This window comes from Amorphotheca resinae (assembly GCF_003019875.1).
Source record: "Amorphotheca resinae ATCC 22711 unplaced genomic scaffold M430scaffold_10, whole genome shotgun sequence".
In the NCBI taxonomy this organism is placed as follows: domain Eukaryota; kingdom Fungi; phylum Ascomycota; class Leotiomycetes; order Helotiales; family Amorphothecaceae; genus Amorphotheca; species Amorphotheca resinae.
In genome coordinates, this window is record NW_020194480.1 from 150,539 (window position 1) to 166,929 (window position 16,391).

The 16,391-nt window shown below is 51.4% G+C and overlaps 7 protein-coding genes across 7 annotated transcripts; 4 read left to right on the forward strand and 3 right to left on the reverse strand.

Annotated features, from left to right (window-relative positions):
• Window positions 1-359: 359 nt before the first annotated feature.
• Window positions 360-2,126, reverse strand: M430DRAFT_168313 (hypothetical protein). Its single transcript, XM_024863536.1, has 2 exons — window positions 469-2,126; window positions 360-403 (listed from the first exon to the last, which is right to left on the reverse strand). The coding sequence occupies exon 1, from the start codon at window positions 1,939-1,941 to the stop codon at window positions 658-660; it is 1,284 nt and encodes a 427-aa protein (XP_024718220.1). The 5' UTR covers window positions 1,942-2,126; the 3' UTR covers window positions 360-403; window positions 469-657.
• Window positions 2,127-2,557: 431 nt separating this feature from the next.
• Window positions 2,558-3,707, forward strand: M430DRAFT_36431 (hypothetical protein). Its single transcript, XM_024866925.1, has one exon. The coding sequence runs from the start codon at window positions 2,575-2,577 to the stop codon at window positions 3,589-3,591; it is 1,017 nt and encodes a 338-aa protein (XP_024718221.1). The 5' UTR covers window positions 2,558-2,574; the 3' UTR covers window positions 3,592-3,707.
• A 62-nt stretch (window positions 3,708-3,769) lies between these two features.
• On the reverse strand, window positions 3,770-4,944 carry M430DRAFT_36432 (hypothetical protein). Its single transcript, XM_024866926.1, has 2 exons — window positions 4,835-4,944; window positions 3,770-4,779 (listed from the first exon to the last, which is right to left on the reverse strand). The coding sequence occupies exons 1-2, from the start codon at window positions 4,923-4,925 to the stop codon at window positions 3,914-3,916; spliced, it is 957 nt and encodes a 318-aa protein (XP_024718222.1). The 5' UTR covers window positions 4,926-4,944; the 3' UTR covers window positions 3,770-3,913.
• Window positions 4,945-5,579: 635 nt separating this feature from the next.
• Window positions 5,580-7,597, forward strand: M430DRAFT_52563 (hypothetical protein; the record flags this gene model as incomplete). The annotated part of the gene is made up of 2 exons (XM_024868307.1): window positions 5,580-7,192; window positions 7,252-7,597. 2 exons carry the CDS (start codon window positions 5,580-5,582, stop codon window positions 7,595-7,597), a joined length of 1,959 nt encoding a protein of 652 aa, XP_024718223.1.
• Window positions 7,598-9,734: 2,137 nt separating this feature from the next.
• Window positions 9,735-11,794, forward strand: M430DRAFT_106760 (hypothetical protein; the record flags this gene model as incomplete). Its single annotated transcript, XM_024861100.1, has 2 exons — window positions 9,735-10,276; window positions 10,330-11,794. The coding sequence occupies 2 exons, from the start codon at window positions 9,735-9,737 to the stop codon at window positions 11,792-11,794; spliced, it is 2,007 nt and encodes a 668-aa protein (XP_024718224.1).
• Window positions 11,636-12,844, forward strand: M430DRAFT_168349 (hypothetical protein). Its single transcript, XM_024863537.1, has one exon. It carries the CDS (start codon window positions 11,874-11,876, stop codon window positions 12,492-12,494), a length of 621 nt encoding a protein of 206 aa, XP_024718225.1. The 5' UTR covers window positions 11,636-11,873; the 3' UTR covers window positions 12,495-12,844.
• Window positions 12,845-14,383: 1,539 nt separating this feature from the next.
• Window positions 14,384-16,132, reverse strand: M430DRAFT_21329 (hypothetical protein; the record flags this gene model as incomplete). The annotated part of the gene is made up of 2 exons (XM_024864498.1): window positions 14,384-16,042; window positions 16,109-16,132. 2 exons carry the CDS (start codon window positions 16,130-16,132, stop codon window positions 14,384-14,386), a joined length of 1,683 nt encoding a protein of 560 aa, XP_024718226.1.
• Window positions 16,133-16,391: the final 259 nt, after the last annotated feature.

Here is a 16,391-nt window from a genome sequence, read left to right on the forward strand (position 1 = left end):
GCAGATGGCAAGCAGACGACGGCCTCATAGTTTGCGGGGGATGTGGGCTCTCCAGCCTTCTCCCCTGAAGTAGCGTCGGTCCAGTTCCGACGGTTCGAGCTGCCAACGACGCCACTGACTCTGCTTAGATACTTGGTAATAGCCACCGCGACCACGCTATTGCCGACGCGCCCGTTGCAACTAGGCACGTTGGCTGCATCTGGCAGCCCGGGCATCGCAAGTCTCAAGCAATAGGGCGGGCGTGTTTCGCTGACGACTCGTGAATCGAGATTGCCTGAAGCTCGGCGAAGCTTATTCTGGCGCAATGGCGAATGAGAGAGCCTCTCACAATACGAGACGCGTGAAATCGCAACAACGCGGCCGAACACCGTAATCTCCCCTGCTAGTCATGGTCTCACGCAAACTGGAACGAGTGCAATCAGCGAGATCTGATAGAATGGTATCACTGGTATGTATGGGGAAACGTGCATCATAGGTAATCCAATCCATCGCGCGCTCGACAAATAGAAGGAATGGAAAAGGGGGAATGAGGTCGAGACTCGAAAAGGATACAGAGGTATGCTGACGAGCAGGTAGAGGCAGCCCTTTCGTGGCTCGTGGTGGAAGACTGTATCCGGGACTCAGTATTCCTGAAGAGATTCTAGGCCAATTCGACCATCACTCCGCCCGTGCTCGCCGAGAAGGTGGCGCTCTTCTCTGTTTCTTCTTGGGCGTCAAGACAGACCAATCGAGCTCGTCATTATTGTCGCCTGAATCAGAGCTGAATGTGCGGCGATGCTTGGGCTTTCGTCGAGGACGGCCTGCCGTCTTCGAAGGCGCGTCGTCTATCGCGGTCGTGTCCGACGACGAGGAGCATTCTGTTGAGCGGTAGACAGCGTCTGATGCTACTGAAGAACCATTGCTGTCTGAGTTCTTGGAAGACGCCGTGACTGAGACCACTGGGCCATCGACGACTTCGACATGTTCAACGACAACAGTGTCCGACGACGTCGAAGAAGCGTTGGGGGAGCATCGAGGCGGCTCCTCGGGGAGTTCCGGCGACGGGCACCCGCTCCTCTGTCGTCGAGTCTTGGTTCTCTGCACGTCGTCCTCCTTCATTCTTTCCCAAGCATCCCGCCAGACTTGATGGCCTGCAACATTCCTTTCCACGGCATCCAGGTACTCGGGGCAACTGTTGTTCCCAGTCTCGACCGCCCAATTATGCTGCCAGTGAGGATGCTGATAGCCATATCGATCCTCTTTCTCGACTGACACCTGGACGTCCCGCTGATGAAGAAGAGCGCCTTCGACGTTGTTACCAGTCCTCCCTCCCTGGGCAACACCTGGTGGGCGGTGGAAGCATACGGATTTCTCTGCGCCGTCGGATATTGTGTGGTGGGATAGTTGATGCAGATGCTGGGCTTTTTGGGGGACATCGCCGGCTGCCTTGTCGTCCCTACCACAGGGATGGGAATCATGGCCCTTCTTCTTCTTCATGGGTCGCAAGCAATCCTTCTCGACATCTGCCATGGTCTTGGGAAACCCATCTACGCCGACTTCCAAGTGGTCCCGACGAGGCGTCACATTTGCCCCAATCTGCTTGATTTTGGCATCAACCTTACCCTGGTCCACTTCCACCGTGCCGGCGACAAAAGCTACAAGATCGGCTTCCTGGAGAAATGCAGATCCGGACGCGACGTACGAGTTGTTTCCGAATGCAAGGTCATCGCCAATCTGGTTTCCTTGTTCCCTGGTAAGTTGCAGGTAGTTGTCATTTCTCATCCTTCCTTCACTCTGACGAGAGTCGGCCTTCCATCTTTCCATATGTGTGATTGTCTCCCCTCGAGCCGCTACGAACTTGCCAAGTTTCTCAGCTGGCTCCGGGTGGTCAGTTTCATCCACTTCAATCTTGCGTTTCCGCCTCTCCCCTCGCTGTCCCCGCTCTCCATGCCAGAATCCCATTGCGGAATGACAGGCACTCTTGCTCCCCTCTCTACACCTCCTCGGCTCAGTAGAAATGAAGTTTCTCTGACGGTATCAATACTATAATTGATGCGGCCGGGTTGCAAGACAGTATGGATGTTCGTGTTGATTGATGCTTTTGTTTTGATCTTGAAGATGAAGGGCCCATGGAGGGCCCGTTGCAAGTTGTATCGTCTTCTCTTCTACTCGCGCCTCCCCTTTCTTTCTACTTTCTAGTCGCTTGCACACCTGCGGAAGGACCACTCATCTCGCTCCTCCTATGGTCAAGCCATGTAAATAGCAATTTTGTTCTTTAACACAGCAACATCAGCAACATCAATAACCGTCACTTATATTGATATCCACTGCTTTCACACGCTTTTGCTTCTGCCACAATCGCTCTGGAGTACCATCACTTGATTATTCTTCCATCCCCATAGGGTCATATCAATCGTTAATACCGTGTAAGTGGCTCAGGTGGCTATCTAAAGAGAGGTTACTGATTGTTGATAGAGCCGAAAAACTACCCTGATTGTGGCATATCTCCCCGGAACAGAGCCCACACTTGAGCCCTATCAGTCACTCCAGTGCAAATCCAGCGCCATCTGAAGTCCGACAGAGATACAGCAGACCATGGTTTCATTGGTGCATCGCCGCAATGATTGTCGTAATAATCATCATCATGTTGATCAAAATTGCAACATTCTTCCGGTTAATAGCGGACGCGCGCTTCGAAGTGAACGAGGTCCATTGCAGATGCCGGAGAGACCCGCCTGGGAAATAGAATGGCATGCAAGAACTATTGAACGCATTAAAGATTGGATTAAGCCTATCCTATCCGTACCGTTTCAAATTTGCCATACTGTTTTCCACGCGTCCATCAAAATTCATGCTTCAGCCGTCCTCAAAGCCATCACAGTCTTCGCCATTGCGATATTCTTGCTGCTCGCTGGCGGCCAAAATATTGGAATACCAGTGCGCCAGAATATTCTACACCTTCTGACAAGATGGCGGTTTTCAGTATACGGCTCATATCTTCACGAACCTAGCACTGTCCATCGCCAAAGTCTCATCGTGTATGGGCGTCGAACTTTGATATTCGATATACCACAACCTAACGAACAAGCCACCCAACCCCACTGCTTCCGCCAATCTGATAATTATTCTTGGTCTCCTGTTGATCATCTCCCTGCCGTTTACAGTATCGACAATTCTCCTCTTCTTGATCCTCGTTTGTGCTTCCAGTGGGCCTTCGGCCTATTTCTGTTAGGCAATAGGTGGGAGCAGAGGTTTGGAAGGAATTGGCGTGTTCTGTATCGCAAAAAGAAGCAGAGGACTACGAAAAGGCGTTACAAGAAGTTAGTTGGGCACGAGTGTATTGAACAGGAAGGGGCCATCGTGACAAGAGAGGGACAGGGCCAGCAGGCCACGGATGAGGTTCAGCTTGAGGAGATATTAGAGGTATGGAGAGAGCCTGACTTTCAAGGATCTATCTTCCATGACAAAATGGACCGCAGAAGGACCATGGCATCCTCTGTACAACAGGCCAAGAAGGCAAGAAAAGGCCTGACACTTGTCAATCCACCGAAGGCGACCAAACCGTGGAAGCGACGGAGATTTCGGGACTCGGAATTCCTCGATTGGGATTGATGTTGTTTTCGTGCGATGTCATTCATTCGTGTGTAAAGTGTGAATATTCTACCTGTAGCGTTAGTTTTCTTTACTGGATCTTGCATAGATCCACAGCGAATTCATCAGTATCATTCTCACCGTTCCTGATAGAGTGCTGCTTCATATCGTTCTTGATCTGTACTTTGATTTATCAAGTTCCGTCCATAGGCCTACGATCCACGTATGATCTAATAGGGATGGGAAGTGAGATGGGAACTGAAAGTGGAACAGTAACCATTCAGGGTATCAGACAAATCTCCCTCCAACGCCTGGCCTTAGCAAAACGCCACCCAATGCCCAATCAATAAATGCCCTCCCGCAGTCTCTCCCCAATACCCCGCATGCTCGCATCTCCCTTGTCGCCGCCTAGAATGCGCCTCTCGACCTCCCAATCGCGGCCCTGCTCACCGATCACCACGCACTTCTCCACCATCCCGCTCTCCCCAACAACACAGCGTCCAATCTTACCATCGACCCACTCAATACGGACCTGTTTTGCTTCCGCATCGGCAGCGCTAATATCAGCGATGATCTTCTCCTTCTCTTTCCCCTTCCCCTTCCCCCTCTTCTCTCTATCCTCATCGAGTTTGAAATCCCTACGCAGACTCTTGATCACCGTCGTCCGGTTATGATACGCCACGATCTCCCTCCTCAGCGCACGTATGAACTTTCCCAGATTCTGTTTCCTCGCCCCCTTCGCTCCCCCTTCCTCACCCGCCCCCTTCGCAATAGGAAGATACCTCGCCGCCAGCGCCGCCACCGGGATACAAGGCGGGATCGTATGGCGATGGACCCTCAGCACGTCCTCCCCGACACAAGGTTTATTCAACATAACGTAATACGGCCGCGCGAAGCGTCCCAAGCTCGACACGTCGATCCGGATCCCGAGCACCTTGCCGTGGTCCACGGCGTTCGGGTCAGGGTCCTGGATCGGAAATGTCGTGATGCTGGCGCATGCTCGGTAGAGGTTCTCTTGGTTGTGCGCAAGCTGCTGGGAGGAGGTCTGGAGGAGAGGGGAGACGTCTGGAGGCCCGGAGGAGGTGGGGTTGGATGATGAGGAGGGAGGCGCGGGTTTGGAGGCGCGGAGTCGTGAGAGGATGGCGTGGGTGGTGTGAGAGGAGAGGATATGGCGCGCCTGGAGCGCGCGCTGGGATTTGAGGGTTGATACTAGAATTCGTTAGGGGTTTTGAGAAGAGAGCGAGGAGAGGGGCGCTTTGTTTACTTTGGGATTTCAGGGACGAGATTTCGGCGTCGAGTTCGGCGCCGATAGGGTCCTCAACTTCAGAGACGGATGAGGCGGATGAGGATGTCATGATCATGAGGATATTGCGGATAGTAGATACTCTAATTGACGACCTGGAGAGGAGGGGTGAGGAGTAATCAGTTGAGGTTGTCGCGTTGTCGATTCCGGGATTTCGTCGCGAAACGCGCTCATCACGTGACACAGTTGAAGAGTTACGAATGGACGCTTACCTTACATAAAGAGTGCATAAATTCGAACTATAGTGATATTATGGGATTTCACATCAAGATTCGAGAATAGATACACGTTAAAGACAACCTATGGCTTAGCATACTCATCTATAAGAGTTTCCTTGAGACCTTGACCGGGGCCGAAGAGATCCTCGAGATAAGAAAGTATGATCACGTGTGATAAGCAATGATCCGCAAAGGGCCTCCCTCACCCATTCCCCTTGGTATCTGTCCTTTGTGCTTGACTCTCTCCCCCGAATATATCCTCAGATTCCTCAATGTCCGCCTGGCCTTTTCCGTGACCTTTTTCCACGTATCATCTCGATTCTCCTATCTCCCCCCGTGTTTCTGGCTCTCCGCGCGCTCCAAAAAGACACGTCGCTAGAGTTGTTTCGTGCCTGGCGATCCACCTGCAGCCCCGGTGAATCTAAGAAAAGCGACTCGCCTTGCGACTATTTAGAGGCCAGCGAGTCTCTGAGAACACCACCATATGGATGCCGACCCCTCTGGCCGACACTCTGCCCTCGTTGTCCATCGTCCAGTCTCCCTCAGATCTCCGTCATAGCCTGCCATTACATCACGACGCCCAGTTCCCACCCTCGCTTGACGCGCAAGAGCTCGACGAACTGTCCCCTTCCGGCCAACGTCACAACAGAACCTCCTCGAAACAGGACTTCGAAGGCGCACAACCCCTCCTCGGCGGCGCAGACGAAGACGACGACGACCAGGACACTTCTATGGGTGCTAAGGCCCGCCGTGCTCGATCCAAGGAGCCGTCTGGCTCCTCGACGACAGGGGGAAGCGGACAGGCCAACGGCAACATGAATTCAGGCGTGGAGTACAGGCGGAAGAATGTCTCGCTCGAAGTCCCCTCCGTGACCGAGAACATGATCTCCCGCGAATCCTTCACATTGGACGATCACGTCCCGCGAACACCAGTGATGAACAACCATGGCTTCTTCCAGCTACCTATGCAGGATCGGAGGAATTTTGGACTGCTGGTTCTATTATACTTCTTGCAGGGTGTGCCAATGGGATTGGCAACGGGGAGTGTGCCGTTCTTGCTGAAGCCGAAGATGAGCTACAGTGCGTTGGGAGTGTTCAGTCTGGCTTCATACCCATATTCGCTGAAGCTGTTATGGAGTCCGATTGTGGATGCCGTGTGGAGTCCCAAGGTGGGGAGGAGAAAGAGTTGGATTATGCCGATCCAGATGCTGTCTGGGATTGGAATGATATGGCTTGGAGCACACGCGAAAGAAATGATGACCACGGCAGGTGAAGACGGAGGGAGTGGCATATGGGGCTTCACTGGATGGTGGTTCTTCCTGGTGTTTATGTGCGCTACGCAAGATATTGCTGTGGATGGTTGGGCTCTCACGCTTTTAACCCCTGGCAATATCTCATACGCCTCCACAGCGCAAACCGTGGGCTTGACAGCTGGCCAATTCATGTCCTACACCGTATTCCTAGCCTTCAACTCCCCTGACTTCGCCAACAAATGGTTCCGCAAAACGCCCCTGGACGAGGGCGTCATGACGTTAGGAGGATACCTCACTTTCTGGGGTTGGACCTACATCATCGTGACCGTCGGTCTTGCACTCCTGAAGCGCGAAGAGAAGACGAAAAACGAAGACGGGATCTGGGATGTTTACAAAGTGATGTGGGGCGTCCTGAAACTCAAGAACATACAAACGATTATCATCATTCATTTAATTGCCAAGATTGGTTTTCAAGCCAACGATGCAGTCACGAACCTCAAGCTCATTGACAAGGGGTTCAGTCAGGAGGACCTGGCCCTCACCGTTTTGATAGATTTTCCTTTTGAGATTGGATTAGGGTATTATGCGGGCAAATGGTCAACAACATATACACCCATGCGGCTCTGGTGCTGGGGTTTCGTCGGCCGTTTGATTGCCGCAGTCATTGCACAGATAACTGTGATTATCTTCCCCGCCAAGGGTGTCGATACTTGGTACCTCCTCGTCGTAATCGCCGAGCATATCTTCTCTACTTTCACAAGTACGGTTATGTTCGTTGCCATCTCGGCTTTCCATGCTAGGATTGCAGATCCCGTCATTGGGGGGACATATATGACTTTGCTCGCTACGTGAGTCCTCCCTTCCCCTTCTCTTCTCAGTGTGATCCGCTGCTAACGAAATGATATAGTGTCTCTAATCTTGGCGGCACCTTCCCTCGCTTCTTCATTCTCAAGCTCGTCGATTTCTTTACCGTCGCAACGTGCATCCCTCCTGCCCCAGGAACCACCCTTTCCCCCGACCTCCGCGGACCTCTCATCGCAGACTCCTTTTCCTGCGCTCTCTCGGCCGAAAAGGATCGCTGTATCCAGGGAGGCGGCATCTGCCACATAGATAGAGATGGATACTATGTTACGAACATCATCTGTGTGATCATAGGCGTGCTCACCTTTTGGAAGTTCATCCAGCCGGCCGCGATAAAATTGCAGACGCTGCCTCTCAAGGCGTGGCGGATATCTGCTAGTGAGAGGAGCTAGTCTTGAGAGAGGGTGAGGTGGTGGAAGGCGTCCTGGTGGGGGGCATTGTTGTATAGTAGTCTGAAAAGTTTAAGATAGATATATATATCAATATTATCGTTACCTTACTGCAGATGTTTACTTGAAATGCCATTGCCAATGCATCCGTCTCAAGTGTATACCTTTTCGGCCGTTTATCTGCATATGTCTCCATCTGATTATACGTCTGAATTGCCTCTTAAATGCATATTCGAAACTGGTCGCTTGACCGCCCTACTACCTTGTATAGGTAATCAGAGTGAAATCCACAGCGACATTTTATGAAAATTGCACCATAACTTCAAGATATTGATTGGAGATTTGGTGTTCATGGTTGAGCAAGGAGAAGAGGAGTTTTGCTTCGTTTGGGGTTTTCTGTTTTTTTTTTGGAAGAGAGGGGGGGGGGGGTAGAAGGATGTTAGGTTGCGATATGAAATAACTGAAAACACCAACCAACCTTCTAAAACCGACGCAAACATCAATCACAAAGAGAGATCCATCTAAATGAATTAATTGAATACCATCGTAATATAAAATAACAAGATCTATTCGCACGTCTCTGCGCCATACTTCAGCTCATGATCTAGATATCCGATCCAAGCAAACGCGGGGTCACACCATTCCTTTGTTTGAAATAAAGAAGGGATGTGTAAATGTGAGTGACAGGCGCAGAAGGGGAATTTGAGATAGATTGATGGATCAGGTCATGCATATATGCGTAGTGATACACATATATATATTGGTATTATATATAAAATATATATCCTCAAAATACGACAAACGGAGCGTGCGGGCCGAGACGTCATGCGCATAAAAGGCTTCACTGAAGGACAGCAAGCAGTGAAGTCATAAATGAGGGGAGAATTGGGGCACGTTCGGCTAAGTTGAAATGATAATCGGCATGTGGGCAGGAAAATGATGACCGAGAGAGAAGAGAAGAGAAGAGTTGGTTGGTTGGATGAATTCAGGGATATACTTCCATCACGCGGAAAGAAACCTTGCTTCGTGGATTAGAGATGCAGCACCTCATCACTACGGAATCACTCTCGTTCATCCATCACATTATTCTTATGAGATCGAACACCCAGGTCCATGGTCGCCCGCAGCAAGGTACCCGCATCGATCTCTTTTGCATCCGTGTTGCCGCCAGTACTAAGTTCTAACTAAAAGTTACCAAGGAATAATCAAGTTCCCGAGTACCTTAACTAACTCTGCAAACAGTAATAAACACACGGTCAAATTGTCAATTAACCACGCCGTGACAACCCTGCGCGAGAGTGGGCACCATTGGTCCCGAGCGATCCTCGAGGGCGATCAGCGGGAGACGCACGACGGACGGAGTGAAATCCTAGGGAAAAGTCTCCTAGCCCTGTAATGCGATTTGTCAAGATTTGCTTTTTGCTTTGCTTCTGATTATTATGATTATGATTATTATTATTACAGTATTACTTGCGGAGTTATCTCAGCTTTTGGAAGTTGTTCTTTGAAGTCTTGATCGATGAGCCGGAAAAGCTTGTGTCAAAAGAACTGGTGTAGCCCGTTTGCCTTTGAGCTGGTTGATCTGTTCTCTTGAGACTTTGGCAGAGAAAGAGAGTATTAAAGATAGACCAAGGTCCAAGGATAATCCCCTTCTGATCCATCTTTTCATGGGAGATTTGTGCTGTGTTATTACGTTGGATAGCTCCATCCGTCCCTCATTGCGCGCGCCGAGTGAGCCAATCCAAACTCTTCCCCACCTGCTGCCGCTGCCGCCGACGACGATGATTTCTTGACTTTGACTTTTGACTTTTGACTTCACCTCATTTCACTTCACTTCACTCGATTCTGCCCTCGGTATTCTGTACCTCACCACACTCATTCCAATACCACTGGCTGTCCTACGCCCTCGCCTTCGTCCTTCGCTTCGCCCTTTGCTGTTACAGTATCACCAGATATCTATGTCGACGGACCCCACTCCCGACCGCTCCCTCCCACAATATCTCTAGAGAGTCTTTTCCTCCCGTGGCTCGCCCGTTCGGATGTCGAGCTTTCGAGCTCTTGCGCGACTGTTGAATTTCTCTGACTGTTGAGCCTCAACATGACGCCCGTCGTGCCCCCGCGCCAAAGCTCTCTGGTGGAGATGCGACGCAGCGAGGGCCCAGCTCCCACCACACACAGCGACGCCGATTACCTCCGCGAGGTGCTGCTGTTGGAAGATGGGCGCACCGAAGAGCTCTGCGACGCGGACCTCACCAAGGAGGCCGAGGCGCTGGGTATCGCCATCCCGCGACCACCAAGTCCGCGCAACACGGCACACGATTCCCTCTGCGAGAGCGCCATCACGGTCGCGAGTCACCATGCGAGGACGACGTCGTCTGCGTCGCGAGGGAGCGATTCGACGGGCATGACGTCGAGGTCGTCTCTGGATCATGCCGCGCCGCCGCAGATGAGGAAGCGGTCCAACCCCCGCCGCAGTCTGTCTTTCTCGGAATATGAGAAGTTCGTGATGCAAACGGAGGCGCGAGATGCTGCGAACTTGGACTTCTCCCCTCCGCCCGTCCCTGCAGAACCCGCCCCCTCACTGTTTTCCGTGTCGACGAGACGATCGTACGCCAGTATTCGGAAAGGCATCAAGAGTCGTCTGCGGCTGAGGAGGACCAAGACTTCCGAGGAAGCTACGCCGTGAGTATCTCTCTGCGATCCTGCTGAAGAATTGGAAATAACTAACGAGATAGGTCCTGTATATGCTGTCGAGAAGACTCCGAGAAGACAAGACCCGTCCATACCCTCCCTTGCCAACACAGCTACTGCGACGCCTGTCTACGGGCCCTGATCTCGCAAGCCAGCACAGACGAATCCAAGATGCCACCAAGATGCTGTAGCCGCGCCATCCCCGCCTCCGTCATCAAGAGCCTCCTCTCCCGCGAAGATCAGCACAATTTCATGAAATCCGTCCTGCAGTTCAGCACCCCCTGGTCCCAGCGAATCTTCTGCACGAACCCCGCCTGCGGGGAATTCATCCCCAAGCGCGACAAAATCGACCCTAAGCACCCCTTCGAAGTCGTGTGTCGGAAATGTCGGACGCGAGTCTGCTCCACATGCAAGAGCGCCGCGCATGCGTTGGGCCAGGCCTGTCCTGCCGACTGGGAGCTAGATGCTGTTCTCCAGATGGGCGGGAATACCGGTTGGAGGCGCTGCTACAAGTGCCGGGACTTGGTTGAACTGACCCAGGGAAGTAGCTACATAACCTGTCGGTGCAAAGCGCAGTTCTGCTATGTCTGCGGCGCAGTATGGGATTCTGTTATTGGCTGCCCGAACTTCTGTAACGGCGAGGAAGAGCTCGAGCGACGACGTCTCGAGGAAGAAGCGCGGATAGCGGAACTCGAAGCAGAAAGGTTAGCCAAGGAGGAGGAGGAACAGCAGGAGGCAGCAGAGAAGCTCGCGGCTGAGAAACGGACGCTCGAGTCGGAGCAACTGAATACCTTGAGGACGAGGCATATCAACGAACGAGATCGCTTCTGTGCTTTTGAGAGAAAGGTGAAGCGGGACATGTGGACCCGCCAGGCGCAAGTGCGGCTCGACACCCTGGGTCGACACAGTGAGCTCCAGACGAAGATGAAAGAGAGGCACCTGGGAACGGCGGCGCATCTGGAAGACCGCCAGGTGGGCGCCGAGATGGAACTCCGCGCCACGCTCAAGCAGAGCGAGCGCAGCGTCCACATCCGCCTCCGCCATATGGAAGCCTACTGCGATGGGCTGGGAAGGAGTGCAAACGGCTCCAACCCGGCCCGCGTCGTCACTGAACGGGATCTGAGGGAGCTGGGCCAGCAGTATAACCTGCGGGATGACATGGAACGTCTCCACCAGAGCAAGATCAACGTGATGCGCGACAAGCAAGCGAAACAGATGGAGCATCTGCTCTCACGGCAAGAGGAGGAACTGAAGAGACTAACAGCGAAACACGCGGAAGAATTAAGAATCCTCGAACTCAGCTTCGCGACGGAAGACGAAGACTTCGTGAAGCTCTTCTCTGAACGAAGGAGAAGGCTGACTAGTCGATGGTACCTGGCTGAGGAAATCGAGAGGAAGAAGCTCGAAATCAGGACGAAGCTCCGCTTTGCGCCCATGGCCGCCATCGAGTGGCCGCCTCCCGCGCCTGAGATGGAGGAGCAGCTACACGTCGTTTCCGAGGACGATTAATGCGTCTTCGAAATGCGTCTTCGAATCTTCAAGGGAGAGAAGTAAAGTGGAGAAGCAGATATCCAGGTCTCCTGGATGGATGAAGACAGACACCAAGCACGAAATTACGAATATCACGAGAGAACGGCATTGCAGCGCACTGTATTTGGCATACGCATCAGGCATGGGGTGCCCACACGCGCATCGCATGGCATGGAATGGAATATACCCAACCGCAACATTATTATTATTTAATATAGGATGGTCTCACGACGTTAGGATACATACCTTACATACCGACCGGACGGACGGACATCTTTCCCCTTTTCTTTTCTTTTCTCTTCGTCTCTTTCTTGCTATCCCTGCATCTATGTATCTGCCAGAGCTCGGCCATCATAGCACGCACCATCTCCTGTTTCCATCTCAAATCAAACCTAAGAGATGGATGCATGCATATCCGGAACGCTCTCATGAAGAACCCTTCCTTCCTACTCTGCATCTATCTATTATATCACACACATCATCATCATCCCTCCTATCGAGCGAGCGAGCGAGCATATTAGAGCAGCATAGCTGCCGGTTTTTTGAGCGTCTGCATATCTATACATATATACCCCCGTGTGTCAGTGAGTTGAGTCGGGATGAGATAGGAGGCAAGACAGATATCTTGAACCGCATTTTTTTATTCTTTTTTTGGAACAATTTTAAATTAAGTACATAGCTATCTATACCCACTTTACTGTATGTATGTATGTATGTAGACTCTTAATACACGATACCCAATCTTTTCTGTGTATTTATTTTGTGCGGTTCGATCGATAATCGATTTATTTACTTATTAGATAGATCTCTTGATACTTGCAGTCAGGTCTTGTTGTGAATGCAGAATTTTGAATGAATAATAACAAGCTAGATAGCTTTTACTTGCAAAGATGCTAATAATGACTTGCCGGGTTGTATAATATAGATATTAGTCCTCATTCATCTTTATGAGTGGTGCGCGTCCTGCGAGCAAGCCGTAGTGAGGAGAGGAGAGGAGAAGGAGGTGGATCGAAGCTGAGAATTGTCTACTGGACCAGTCAGTCAATTTTTGTATCATCCCAAGTAGGTATACACCAGAACTACATCGTATTCCATACCTCAAGCAGTATTCCCTTTCATTCATTAATCAAACAAACCAACCAAACCATTCAAACCAAATCACCAATCCCCTCCTCCCATCCCTTCCCTCCTCACAAACCAACCGCTTTCCCCATCCCATCCCATCCTATCCTATTATCTCCTCTCCTACTCCCTAATCCCGACTTCGACTTCGACTCCTACTTCTACTCCTACTCCCACTCCTCTCCCGCTCTTCTTCCGCTTCTTCCATATCTTCCGGCCGCGCACCATAAGGTCTCCTATCCCTCCGATCAAAGAAATCACTCGGCCCGTCCCGCGAGGACGGGTACTCGACGACCCACCCTGTGGAGATGGATTTCCAGAACTTTTTTAGACAGCTTAACATTTTTTGTCTCTGTCCCGGGCTCGTTTTGATGAATGAGAATGAGAAGCCAGTCGTCAGGTTCGTTCGAGTTTGAGTTTGAGTCTGGTCCCGAGGTACGCTCGGTCGAGCGGGTTTGGTTGGTTCAGAATAAAAAATGGTATAGAAAGAGAGAGAGCGAGTGAGAGCAAGGAAATTGAGAAAGAGAGAAGAAGGGAAGTCAAGATTAGAGCGAAGAGCTAGATTATATACCTACCTAAAATATGGTACAGACCAAAGTATTGGAATTTGGAGCCGATCCAAAGAAAGATGGCAATCCCTATTGGATTTTGCATGGTTCGACGTCATTGACCGAATTTCGCCCGATCTTGCTTTGGCGCTTGCCGAATATCTCCGAACCTTTTTATTTGACCCTGGGGAATTTCTTGGATTTTTTTTTTTGTTGATTAGGTAGTTGGATATTGATTGAGTCTGTTTGTTTGCTTTCATCGTAATTACTTTTATGTTATTTAGATAGGAGTCGTGTTGAGATACCTAGGTACGAGTAAGATGAAGAACTATAAGTATAACGCTATACTACCTTATATAGCTTTCCCCGCGCGGGGTCCAACCCCGTATTCGACTACCTTACCTACCTATGCAGCCCTACTACCTTAGTACAGCAGAGAACCGTATACCTTATATAGTAATACACTGTTCTATAACCTTACCTTACCCTATCTTACCTTACCTTACCTTACTTAAATACAGCAATAATAGAACTAGCGAACCACGACGAACGACGACAAAGCTGGAGATGGATGGATGTACGCAGGAGTGCGTTGCGGATTTTATAATTATCAGATCCATTAAATGAGCAAAATACAGATATTAATTGGAACTTGAATGACATGAATGAGGAGAAGAATAGATACATAGGTAGATAGAAAGTGGGGGGGAGTGTATTGGGCTCGCTTAAAAAGGGGCGGGCGTCGGGATGCTGGAGGAGGAGGAGGAGAAATAGACAGGAGGGGGAGATCGCACGTCGCACACGCCCAAGTAATTGAGATTATGGATTGTATTACGGTGTGCCTACAAACTCAGCACAATGTCATGTAGTCTATGGTCTGTCTACTCCCCAGCAAAGTTCATCCAGCTACGAACCTGCCAGCTCCTGGATCAGAATCCTTCCTCACAAGGCCATTGCTGCTTGCCTGTGCCTCCTTAGCATCTTTCATTCCTGTGCTCGTCGTACCCGTACCCGTAGCCTCCCTTCTCGTTTTGGCACCCTCCTTTAACTTCTCCCATCTCTCTCTATACCTCGCTACCACGCTCTTCAACTTCTCGTTCTCTCTTCCTAACCTCTCAATCTCCTTCCCGCCCAGTCGTACATGATCCTCTAACTCCTGCACTCGTCTTCGCAAGGCCTCGTCTCCTGAGACGGCCTCCACACCCGTGCCGCCGCTGTCCTCCCTCATACGGCTAGGACGATCACGAACGGGACTCAGTCGCTCTCTGTCTCTCGCAGGGCTCTTCTCCCTCATTAAGCGCATGCTTTCATTAAGCGCCATGCTACTCTGCTGCGCCGATAGTTCAAAAGCTTGGAGACGTCTTGCAAGTTTGTCAACGCAATCCTTGAGGCTCTTGTTCTCTATCCCCAGTTCCTCAATTTTATTTTCTAGCTGCCTCTCGCTCATCTTCTTCCCCCGCGAACTGCCACCCCTGGCATATTTGGGAGAAGCTGGGACGAGGGTTTCCCTCGCGTCAACAAAATCATCCTCGTCGTCGGGATTGGTGAAGAGGTCTGGATTCTCTCCGTGCATCGAGGCCGCCATACGCCGTTTCTCCTTCTCAGCGAAAGACAGAATGTGGGCGTACGAAAGTGTACCCCCAGCTGTTGGGACTACGTAGAAGGAGTCATTCCCCGCATGACCATCGCGAGCCGAGGCCCTGAGCGCAGCCCGAGAGATGTATTTCGTGAGATCAGGATCCGAGCCGTGTCTCTCAGTCTTTATATGCGCCTTCTTAGGTGAGGTTGGTTGGGATTCAGATGACTTGGGGTCTTCTTCAGCGGCTAATGGTAGGCCTGCAAATGCCAGAGGTGCGGAGAGTCTGTGGAGAATATTTTCGAAGGCGCTGTAGAATTTTGAAAAACCTTCGTCGCTTGCCGCAGGAGCGGGGGCTGCTGGTTCGGCAGCAACGGATGTTCGAGATGTCCCGGTCTTGGGTTCGGCTTTTCGACTTGAGGGGGGAGGGACCCAGCTTGGCGCCGCATGCTCGGGAATGCTATTAGGCAGGTTGCGGCGGCGATGTGTCTCGAGGCTCCCTGGCGCTTGATGTGTCGATAGACTGGGCGAGAGAGGTGGTGGTCTTGTGTTCTTCCCTCTGATTCCACGAGCAGATGCGAGGTTGCTTGCAATCGAGGAGCTGAGGTCGCGGGGTGGCAGACGGCGTGGTGCTAACCCGGTAGGATTTCGAGGCGGGGACGAGGCGCGAGGCCCAAGGTCGGATTTTGAGGCCCGTAGTTCGGCGACGGGGACAGATGTTGAAAGGGGCTTCTCGGTGGTTACTTGAACTTCTGCTTCGCTGGGAGGGTTGACGACTGGATTCTCAGACGGGTAACGAAGGAGTTCGGAGAGCCTCTGGTGGTGTTGTTCCAGGAGTCGCAAGGTTCTAAGAGCTTCTGCACTTGCTGTCCCCGAGGCCGCTTTGGCAAATTCCCCGGCTGCCAGAGCATGCTCATTGATTGCGACAGTGGTATCGCTGCTTTGAGTGGCCAGAGAGGCTGCTCGAGCATGGTCATGAGCCTATACCTACCGTCAGCAGGGGAAGAGAAGCTGTAGGTGTAGGTGTAGCTGTGGAGTTGGACGTACCAAAGTTAACGGGGCGGACTCCATGTTGAAGCCGGAGAGGTAGGAGATCTAAGGGAGATCGAAGAGGGGTGTTATATCATGATTGTCGTCGCGTGGATGTGCAAGTATCCCATGTCCCTGGCTACCTAGGTACCTTATGGTGATGACAATGGTGGTTGCAGATCACGAGGCTGAACGGCTCAAGACCTGGCAGCCTTGGAACCGAGGCATCATCTTGACGGCGGGGCTCCAATCGCGCGAGGCCGGCGGGAAGGCGGAAAAGCAGGTGGGATATTCAACTCTC